The sequence below is a fragment of the Onthophagus taurus genome, chromosome 10, assembly GCF_036711975.1.
Source record: "Onthophagus taurus isolate NC chromosome 10, IU_Otau_3.0, whole genome shotgun sequence".
Lineage (NCBI taxonomy): Eukaryota > Metazoa > Arthropoda > Insecta > Coleoptera > Scarabaeidae > Onthophagus > Onthophagus taurus.
Window position 1 is genome coordinate 6,537,145 of NC_091975.1, and position 12,049 is coordinate 6,549,193.

At 29.6% G+C, this 12,049-nt stretch overlaps 1 protein-coding gene across 1 annotated transcript; it reads left to right on the forward strand.

Moving 5' to 3' along the window:
- Positions 1–215: 215 nt before the first annotated feature.
- LOC111423295 (venom acid phosphatase Acph-1-like) lies at positions 216–8,355 on the forward strand. The gene is made up of 5 exons (XM_071199416.1): positions 216–531; positions 582–689; positions 741–1,139; positions 1,189–1,509; positions 4,591–8,355. Exons 1-5 carry the CDS (start codon positions 493–495, stop codon positions 4,687–4,689), a joined length of 966 nt encoding a protein of 321 aa, XP_071055517.1. The 5' UTR covers positions 216–492; the 3' UTR covers positions 4,690–8,355.
- The last annotated feature ends 3,694 nt before the right edge of the window (positions 8,356–12,049 follow it).

Here is a 12,049-nt window from a genome sequence, read left to right on the forward strand (position 1 = left end):
AACTTTAGACCAATATCTATTTTGCCTATTTTTGGAAAAATTTCTCATATTGAATGAATTAAAATTTTGAACAAAGTGTATTACGAGTTTTTATGATAAACCAAGAAAAAGGTTGGCAAAAAAAAGGATGACCCTCTTATCCGAGGTCTCTAATGCGAGAGTAATATTTCCCCAACTCTGATTGTGATTTTGATAGATTACGAACGGGAGTTTCTAGTGGAAAGGGTCGAGTACCGTCTCTCTATTAATCTCCCAAAGCTGACACTTTGGTCAAGCATTTGTGTGGGACTCGGAGATTTCAAAAAATAATGAATAACGCCTTCTTCTGGTTCATTTTTTATTCCTCTTGGAGTTCTTATTAATAAAAAAAATTAAGTTAGACCACCAAATAAACTTAATCTTGGTTGCGCAACGAAAAAAAATTCGACACCAAAAAATATCTGTTACATTAGTTGAAGGTCAGTGGATGTTTGTTTGAGGATCGATTTAGAAATGTCCGATAAAAAAGGATCTTTAGTGTTGCTTCACGTGGTAAGTAAAAAAATTTGTTATAAAAAGATTTCGAAATATTTTTTTTAAAGATATTTAGACATGGAAATAGAACTCCCGATGCTGGACTTTATTTTCCAAAGCAAATCCCGGTTAATCCCGATGATTATCAACCTTATGGACTAGGACAGTTAACAGATGTAAATCATTTCATTGCTTTACTTTTCTCTAAAAGTTGTTATTTCTTTTAGGATGGTAAAAAAAAAATGATTAAATTAGGTAGAAATTTAAAAGAGAGATACAAACATTTATTAACCGAATCGATAAAACTAGAAAATATTGACCCGTGGAGTTCAAACGTACAAAGAACTAGAAATTCTTTAATCTTAATATTAAAAGAACTAATTCACGACGATAACATAGAAGAGAAAAGATTAAATTTCATAGAAATCCATCGAGATAATATGTTTTTATCATCAATTACAAGTATTTATAGAAATGAGTTATTAAAAAACACAAAAAACTCAATCAAAATTAATAATCTTTTAAAAAAACACGACAAATTTTTAAATTTTTTAAAAACACACACCGGGATTGAAACAAACTCAACTTATGGGTTATATAGAGTCCATGATCTTTTAATAACACAAGTAAGCTTTTTTATGGAACATAATAAAATATTTTAATTAAAAAAAAAAGAAATATTTAGGAATATCCCAACCAAACTGGACGAGGGAAATAAATTGGGACGATTTCAATTATTTAGTTTCAAAACATTACTCGGAAACGATGGTTGAAACTGTGGAATTGCAAAATTATTTATCCGGTAGAATGTTGGAGAAGATAATTAACGATACAAACGAAAAAATTACGAAGGGAAACGAGAAAATCCTACATATTTATAGCGGACATGACGTAAATATTGCAGGGATGTTGGGAATTTTAAATCTATCTTATGATCACATCCCTCAATACGGTTCATGTATCATTTTTGAGGTGTATGAAAATCGCGAAATAAAGGTTTGAGTAATAATAAGTGTATTTATACTATATTTTTTAATTCGGAGGAGTAAAATGAAAAGTCACGTTTACATAGTGTACTTTTTAAAGTTATTTTTTGGCGGGAGTTTTAAAATGAGAGAGGATTTTAAGTAAACTGTAGTTACGAATTGAATTACTTATTTGTTTAAACATGATAAAAACCAACTTTACCCCACATAAAATGCAACATATCAATATAATTTGATGTTATACTAAAACCTCGATATCATATTAATATGAGGAAGAAAGTGTCTTATAGCCCAATAAACATATACAATAATCTAGCGCTGAATAGCAAATAAAACTAGACTAATAATATAACTAGATAAAATATCGCTATGTTGCATATTTTTCTTGAACTAAAACTAGAACTAACACTAGACTTAGAGTTTAACTGTCTAGAGAGACGTGCTCTATTGTTAAGAATAAAATTTGCTACAACTCTTGTTCTAAAAGTTTTTTTGTAATATTCTCTGTTTCCTGGATGTTACCATAACCAATTAGTAAAATAACAAAATTCATCAACTTTTTATATTTTCATATTTTTCTCGATATTGACGCATCTGAGAGCAAAAGTGCAAGAGAGCAATATTGTTAAGAATAAAATTTGCTCCAACTTTTGTTCTAAAGGTCCCTTTGTAACATTATTTGTTTCCTGAATGTTACCATTACTAACTAGTAAAATAACGAAATTTATCAAATTTTTATATTTTCATATTTTTCTCGATATTGATGCATCTGATAACAAATGTGCAAGAGAGCAATATTGTTAACAATAAAATTTGCTACAACTTTTGTTCTAAAAGCCCCTTTGTAACATTATCTGTTTCCTGGATGTTACCATTACTAACTAGTAAAATAACGAAATTCATGAAATTTTTATATTTTCATATTTTTCTCGATATTGACGCATCTGATAACAAATGTGCAAGAGAGCAATATTGTTAAGAATAAAATTTGCTACAATTTTTGTTTTACAAGTCCCTTTGTAACATTATTTGTTTCCTGGATGTTACCATTACTAACTAGTAAAATAACGAAATTCATCAAATTTTTATATTTTAATATTTTTCTCGATATTGACGCATCTGAGAGCAGAAGTGCAAGAGAGTAATATTGTTAAGAATAAAATTTTCTACAACTTTTGTTCTACAAGTCCCTTTGTAAAATTATTTGTTTCCTGGATGTTGTTACCATTACCAATTAGTAAAATAACGAAATTCATAAAATTTTTATATTTTCATATTTTTCTTGGTATTGACGCATCTGATAACAAAAGTGCAAGACAGCAATATTGTTAAGAATAAAATTTACTACAACTTTTGTTCTAAAAGTCCCTTTGTAATATTCTCTGTTTCCTGGATGTTACCATTATCAACTAGTAAAATAACGAAATTCATAAAATTTTTATATTTTCATATTTTTCTCGATATTGACGCATCTGATAACAAAAGTGCAAGAGACCAATATTGTTAAGAATAAAATTTGCTACAACTTTTGGTCTAAAAGTCCCTTTGTAACATTATTTATTTCCTGGATGTTACCATTACTAACTAGTAAAATAACGAAATTCATCAACTTTTTATATTTTCATATTTTTCTCGATATTGACGCATCTGAGAGCAAAAGTGCAAGAGAGCAATATTGTTAAGAATAAAATTAGCTACAACTTTTGTTCTAAAAGTTTTTTTGTAACAATCTCTGTTTCCTGGATGTTACCATTACCAACTAGTAAAATAACGAAATTCATCAAATTTGTATATTTTCATATTTTTCTCGATATTGACGCATCTGAGAGCAAAAGTACAAGAGAGCAATATTGTTAAGAATAAAATTTGCTACAATTTTTGATCTAAAAGTTTTTTTGTAACAATCTCTGTTTCCTGGATGTTACCATTACCAACCAGTAAAATAACGAAATTCATCAAATTTTTATATTTTCATATTTTTCTCGATATTGACGCATCTGATAACAAAAGTGTAAGAGAGCAATATTGTTAAGAATAAAATTTGCTACAACTTTTGTTCTAAAAGTCCCTTTGTAACATTATCTGTTTCCTGGATGTTACCATTACCAACTAGTAAAATAACGAATTTTATCAAATTTTTGTATTTTCATATTTTTCTTGATATTGACGCATCTGAGAGCAACAGTGCAAGAGAACAATATTGTTAAGAATGAAATTTGCTACAACTTTTGTTCTAAAAGTCCCTTTGTATCATTATTTGTTTCCTGGATGTTACCATTAGCAACTAGTAAAATAACGAAATTCATAAAATTTTTATATTTTCATATTTTTCTCGATATTGACGCATCTGAGAGCAAAAGTGCAAGAGAGCAATATTGTTAAGAATAAAATTTGCTACAACTTTTGTTCTAAAAGTCCCTTTGTAACATTATTTGTTTCCTGGATGTTGTTACCATTACCAACTAGTAAAATAATGAAATTCATCAAATTTTTATATTTTTTTCGATATTGACGCATCTGAGAGCAAAAGTGCAAGAGAGCAATATTGTTAAGAATAAAATTTGCTACAACTTTTGTTCTAAAAGTTCCTTTGTAACATTCTCTGTTTCCTGGATGTTACCATTACCAACTAGTAAAATAACGAAATTCATAAAATTTTTATATTTTCATATTTTTCTCGATATTGACGCATCTGATAACAAAAGTGTAAGAGAGCAATATTGTTAAGAATAAAATTTGCTACAACTTTTGTTCTACAAGTGCCTTTGTAACATTATCTGTTTCTTGGATATTATTATGTTGTATATTTTTATTGAACTAAAACTAACACTAGACCTAGAACTGAAGACGCACGGCTAAACCCGAAACTTTCTAGTTCTAGTTCTAGTTTTGCACTAGCACTATCACTAGAACTAACACAAGACTAATGTTTCTAGGCGGTCGGCAACATCTCAAATTTTCCTAGTGTAATTTTTTCTTAAAACTGACTAATAGCAACCCTTCTTTTTGGCGTTTCAATTTGAAAACACTCCTCCGAATTAAAACATAAAATATAGGTAATTTAAAGGTTTTAATTGTTATTGTGTTGTAGATTTTTTATTGCGAAGAGCCAGAAATGGAATTTGAGTTAAAATTATGTTTAAATTTAAAAGAACTTGGGTCGTTTTTAAATAAAAATTTTTTACTTTAATTTTTGAAATAAATCTTGTAACATTCGCCTTTGTGTCAGTCGATAATGGCCAGAATCTTGAAATTAATCGAGTGAAGGTAGCCCGGAAGGGACCCGATAAAGAACACGTGGTTCGTAATTGAATAATCAACCTCGTTCGCAAACACTCCTCTGAACGTGGTGGTGCAGAGACCTCGCCAACGGTGGCTTTTGTATCGATCGTCGACTTTGTTCCAACCAAAAACGGGTTTAATCAACTAAACGGGGTTAATTACAAAGTTATAAGGCCAAAAAAGTCGTTGGATTCATTAAAATTTATTCAAATTGAAGCGAAAAATGTTTGATGTATTACAGTTTTTTGTATGTATTTTCTTGCTTTGTTGAAAAGTTTTTGGGGGATGATAAATCGACTATGAAACCTCATAAAATACAAACCGGAATACACCGGGAGGCATATTTTATGAAGGAAACATAACCGAACTTTGCGTAAAGTTCTCATTCTCGTTCCCCTCTCATTTTCAGAAAGCTTCTTAGACACAAAGCATACTGTAGCATAACCGAAATTACCTTAATAGGGTCGTAAGTTTGCCTTGTAATAGTTTTTCTTTATAATTGTGTCAATGAAACATTAACACTAATCCATCAATAAAAAATTTAAAAAGTTCTAGATTTAGATAAATTCATTTTAATAAGCTAGAAAATTTGAAAAACGAGAGATCCCATTTGGGGAAACGAGAGAAGCAATTTCCGGTTGTGAAAAGAAGGTGAGGACGTGCGTCGCGATTCTCGAGGTTCATAAACTCGACTGGGGTTGGGCCCCATCGCGGAGGTAAAATTCGCCGCGAAAGTGCAATAACAATCCGTTAAAACGAGAATCGTGTACAATTACCGAGCCCAGAGTCCCAGACTCCTGCGGGAGATGGTTCTTTTTTTGCTCGCGCGCTTCTTCGTTCCCTAACAATGCGGACCAAGGTAATTTATACCCCCATTTAATGCGGTATGATAAGTAAAGTTTCTTCTTTGTGGGTTTTGTCAAGGGAATACAACAAAAGAAAATTTAAGAAAGAAAAAAAAAAACTTTGAAAAATGTTTTCGAAAAGCTGCTCAAAAATAGGATTCTTTTTGGGTATTTAAATTTGCTTTATACTGTTTTCGCGTGGTGGATATGGGGTTGAGAGATAAAAGGAATTGAAACGTGCAAAAATGGAAAACGCGGCGGCAAAGTGGCGCCGGCAAAACTCCATTACTGGTGTGCAAAAACGCTTTTCCGGGCAAATATTAAAAACGTCAAACTACAATTTAAGCAATATCCGGAATGCGAATATATTTCGCGAGGAAAATTCGCCAAATTTTCAATTTCAAATCCATTGAAAGCACATTCATTGAAAAATAAAACGTCAATTCTTGTAATTGCAACTTTTGTTAACTGTAATTTTTTTTGTAGTTGCTATTTATTTGTTCATATTTCAATCCTATTTGTAATCGTGCCTGAAGATGATTTTATTGTAACCGAAACACATTGTAGTACTTAAATCAAATTAAAGTGAATCATTGACTTCGTTTTACCAAAAAATAACGTTTTATTCAGCTTGTGTCGTCATGCATGGGCAATATTATTAAAAATAAAATTTGCAACAACTTTTATTCTAAAAGTTTTTTTATAAAGTGTTTCGTTTCTTGAGTGTTACCATTAACAACTTAAAAAAGCAACAAATTCATCTAATTTTCGTATTTTTCTTGATATTGACGTATTTAAGAGCAATAGTGTAAGAGAACAATATTGCTAAGAATAAAATTAGCTATAACTTTCGTTCCAACAGTTTTCTTATAATATGCTCCGTTACCCGAGTGCTACCATAAATACTTTATGGAACAACGAAATTCATCAAATTTTTATATTTTCGCATTTTTGTCTATATTGACGAATCTGAGATCAAAAATACAAGAGAGCAATATTGTTAACAACAAAATTTGCAACAACTTTTGCTCTAAAAGTTTTTTGATAACATGCTTCAATTCCCAAATGCTACCATTAGCTAATAGTAAAACAAAAAATTCGTCAAATTTTCATATTTTCGTATTTTTCTCGATATTGACGCATCTAAGAGCAAAAGTGAAAGAGAGCAATATTGTTAACAATAAAATTTGCTACAACTTTGTTCTAAAAGTTTTTTTATAGCACACTCTGAATCCCGGATGCTACCATTAACAACTTGAAAAAGCAACAAATTCATCCAATTTTCATATTTTCGTATTTTTCTTGATATTGACGTATATAAGAGCAATAGTGCAAGAGAACAATATTGCTACGAATAAAATTTGCTATAACTATTGTTCCAAAAGTCTTTTTGTAATATACTTCGTTTCCTGAGTGTTACCATTAACAACTAGAAACAGCAATAAATTCATCCACTTTTCATATTTTGTATTTTTCTCGATATTGATGTATCTGAGAGCAAAAGTTAAAGAGAGCAATATTGTTAACAATAAAATTTGCTACAACTTTTGTTCTAAAAGTTTTTTCATAGCACACTCTGAATCCCGGATGCTACCATTAACAACTTGAAAAAGCAACAAATTCAGCCAATTTTCATATTTTCGTATTTTTCTTGATATTGACGTATTTAAGAGCAATAGTGTAAGAGAACAATATTGCTAAGAATAAAATTTGCTGTAACTATTGTTCCAAAACTTTTTTTGTAATATACTTCGTTTCCTGAGTGTTATCATTAAGAACTAGAAACAGCAATAAATTCATCCACTTTTCATATTTTGTATTTTTCTCGATATTGACGCATCTGAGAGTAATAGTGCAAGAGAACAATATTGCTAAGAATAAAATTTGCTATAAATATTGTTCCAAAACTTTTTTTGTAATATACTTCGTTTCCTGAGTGTTATCATTAACAACTAGAAACAGCAATAAATTCATCCACTTTTCATATTTTGTATTTTTCTTGATATTGACGTATGTAAGAGCAATAGTGTAACAGAACAATATTGCTAAAAATAAAATTTGCTATAACTATTGTTCCGAAACTTTTTTTGTAATATACTTCGTTTCTTGAGTGTTATCATTAACAACTAGAAACAGCAATAAATTCATCCACTTTTCATATTTTGTATTTTTCTCGATATTGACGCATCTGAGAGCAAAAGTGCAAGAGAGCAATATTGTTAACAACAAAATTTGCTACAACTTTTGTTCTAAAAGTTTTTTCATAGCATACTCTGAATCCCGGATGCTACCATTAACAACTTGAAAAAGCAACAAATTCGTCCAATTTTCATATTTTTCTTGATATTGACGTATATAAGAGCAATAGTGCAAGAGAACAATATTGCTAAGAATAAAATTTGCTATAACTATTGTTCCAAAACTTTTTTTGTAATATACTTCGTTTCCTGAGTGTTATCATTAACAACTAGAAACAGCAATAAATTCATCCACTTTTCATGTTTTGTATTTTTCTCGATATTGATGCATCTGAGAGCAAAAGTGAAAGAGAGCAATATTGTTAACAATAAAATTTGCTACAACTTTTGTTCTAAAACTTTTTTCATAACACACTCTGAATCCCGGATACTACCATTAACAACTTGAAAAAGTAACAAATTCATCCAATTTTCATATTTTCGTATTTTTCTTGATATTGACGTATTTAAGAGCAATAGTGTAAGAGAACAATATTGCTAAGAATAAAATTTTCTATAACTATTGTTCCAAAAATTTTTTTGTAATATACTTCGTTTCATGGGTGTTGTCATTAACAACTAGAAACAGCAATAAATTCATCCACTTTTCATATTTTGTATTTTTCTCGATATTGATGCATCTGAGAGCAAAAGAGAAAGAGAGCAATATTGTTAACAATAAAATTTGCTACAACTTTTGTTCTAAAACTTTTTTCATAACACACTCTGAATTCCGGATGCTACCATTAACAACTTGAAAAAGCAACAAATTCATCCAATTTTCATATTTTCGTATTTTTCTTGATATTGACGTATTTAAGAGCAATAGTGTAAGAGAACAATATTGCTAAGAATAAAATTTGCTATAACTATTGTTCCAAAACTTTTTTTGTAATATACTTCGTTTCCTGAGTGTTATCATTAACAACTAGAAATAGCAATAAATTCATCCACTTTTCATATTTTGTATTTTTCTCGATATTGATGTATCTGAAAGCAAAAGTCAAAGAGAGCAATATTGTTAACAATAAAATTTGCTACAACTTTTATTCTAAAAGTTTTTTCATAGCATACTCTGAATCCCGGATGCTACCATTAACAACTTGAAAAAGCAACAAATTCATCCAATTTTCATATTTTCGTATTTTTCTTGATATTGACGTATTTAAGAGCAATAGTGCAAGAGAACAATATTGCTAAGAATAAAATTTGCTACAACTTTTGTTCTAAAAGTTTTTTTGTAACATTTTCTGTTTCCTGGATGTTACCATTACCAACTAATAACATAACTTTCTCGATAATCTATGCATCGGAGAGCAAAAGTGCAAGAGAGCAATATTGTTAAGAATAAAATTTGTATAAAAAGTAAAGAAATACATCGATACTAGACGGTGCTGGAGTGTGGAGAATAAGAATGCACCATGAATTAAATAAAAACTTAATCATTTTTTTTTAAAGTTCAATTGAGTATCAAAACTTGATCCAAAAAGATTTCTAAAATGAGTTAAAAAGGAAATGCAACTCTGAATCCTACAGGACTTTCCACTTAACGTGTCGCTTTGGGGACGATCTGAAACCGTTTCGAGGTTTTGCGAGAACTTGTGGCGGTCCTGTAGGTTTTGATTAATCCCGTTCGATGGATAAACGAGTGGTTAAGGATTAACAGACGGGAATTGAAAATTTTTTTTAAACGGGTCCACTTCAATTTGGTGTCCATCAAATTGATTCAAGTTGTAGTCGTAGTTGTAGTAAAAGTTTTTCGTTATTTTGATCTATTCATTAAATAAATTCGTTTTAATAAATCAAAAAAAAAGAAAACAGATGTATTTAGGGACAGATTTATCCTTCTTGCTTCTTTGGTTTTCTGCTAGATCTATTTAACGAGGGATTTTGTAACTCGCGCCACAAACAATTTCTGTCACGCGCTTATCTCCGAGCGAAAAACGATTAAGATAACTACGAAAAGGAAAAGCGGTCCGGAACGCCGATTAGTTGCCAGCTGATGGCCGTTTTATCCTTTCAGATAAAACGACTCCCGGAGTCCGGACCGATTCATTTCAAAAGCGTTATCCACACCTCCACGAATATAAGAAAATAGCTGTTCATAAAAATCGCGAAAAAAGATAAATTTCTTTTTTTATTATGATTGGAAAAAAGGGGGCCGAAAGATGAATTGGTGGTTTGACAAAGAATTTTACACCTCTTATGCAAATAATCGGTTTAATACTAACCGCAGCCGTAAAAGGTTGTCGTAAAAGGACCCCCAGGAATTGCAGTTAGAGCACGGGTCCCTCCCGGTCCTGCGACGTTGCTAAAACTGCCAACGATAAACTTCCGGAATTATATTGTGCCCCCTATCTAATTTATGACCCACTTCCGCTCCTGGTTATTTCGCACGATCACCGAGAAATCCTATAAAATACGATTGTTGTTGTGTTACTTAACGATTATATTTTATTTCTTTTTAGTAACATATTTTATGTCAACTTAAATCATAAAAGGACTTTCTCTTTAGTATTGACTTGAATCTCACTTATTTTACACCATGATGATATCCATTATATCCAAATGACCTGGTTTTAATAGACATTCCTAGTACACTTAGTACACTTCCATACAAATTATTGTTTATTACAAACACTCTGTTTACTCAGAGTTGAAAGATATCGTTATTTTGACTTTCATCTACGATTCTAAATCTTACACTTGCTTCTTAAAATGTGAAAATAATTCTTACATCAGATGGATCCTTAAAGATTCCTCTTTACAATGATATATAACATGTATTAGGGTACATTATAAAAATTTATAGAAAAAAAATCGAGAAGTTAAAACTGTTAATTCGCACAAGGTTAAAATATCAAAATGATGATTAGACTTTGAAAATTCCTGGAAAAGCTATTTTTAGGAATGTAGAAATAATTTTTATACCAGATGAAAGCTTAAAGATTCCTCTTTAAAATGATATATAATATGCATAGGGGTAGATTATAAAAATTATTAGAAAAAAAATCGAGAAGTTAAAACTGTTAATTCGCACAAGGTTAAAATATCAAAATGATGATTAGACTTTGAAAATTCCTGGAAAAGCTATTTTTAGGAACGTAGAAATAATGTTTATACCAGATGAAAGCTTAAAGATTCCTCTTTAAAATGATATATAATATGAATAGGGGTAGATCATAAAAATTATTAGAAAAAAAATCGTGCAATTAAAACTGTTAATTCGCACAATGTCAAAATATTAAAATGATGCTTAAACTTTAAAAATTCCTGGAAAAGTTATTTTTAGGAATATAGAAATAATTTTTATACCAAATGAAAGCCTAAAGATTCCTCTTTAAAATGATATATAATATGCATAGGGGTAGATCATAAAAATTATTAGAAAAAAAATCGAGAAGTTAAAACTGTTAATTCGCACAAGGTTAAAATATCAAAATGATGCTTAAACTTTAAAAATTCCTGGAAAACCTATTTTTAAGAATGTAGAAATAATTTTTATACCAGATGAAAGCTTAAAGATTCCTCTTTAAAATGATATATAATATGCATTGGGGTAGATTATAAAAATTATTAGAAAAAAAATCGAGAAGTTAAAACAGTTAATTCGCACAAGGTTAAAATATCAAAATGATGCTTAAACTTTGAAAATTCCTGGAAAAGCTATTTTTAGGAACGTAGAAATAATTCTTATACCAAATGAAAGCTTAAAGATTCCTCTTTAAAATGATATATAATATGCATAGGGGTAGATCATAAAAATTATTAGAAAAAAAATCGTGAAATTAAAACTGTTAATTCGCACAATGTCAAAATATTAAAATAATGATGAAACTTTAAAAATTCCTGGAAAAGCTATTTTTAGGAATGTAGAAATAATTTTTATACCAGATGAAAGCTTAAAGATTCTTCTTTAAAATGATATATAATATGCATAGGGGTAGATCATAAAAATTATTAGAAAAAAAATCGAGAAGTTAAAACTGTTAATTCGCACAATGTCAAAATATTAAAATGATGCTTAAACTTTAAAAATTCCTGGAAAAGCTATTTTTAGGAATGTAGAAATAATTTTTATACTAGATGAAAGCTTAAAGATTCCTCTTTAAAATGATATATAATATGCATAGGGGTAGATTATAAAAATTATAAGAAAAAAAATCGTGAAGTTAAAACTGTTAAT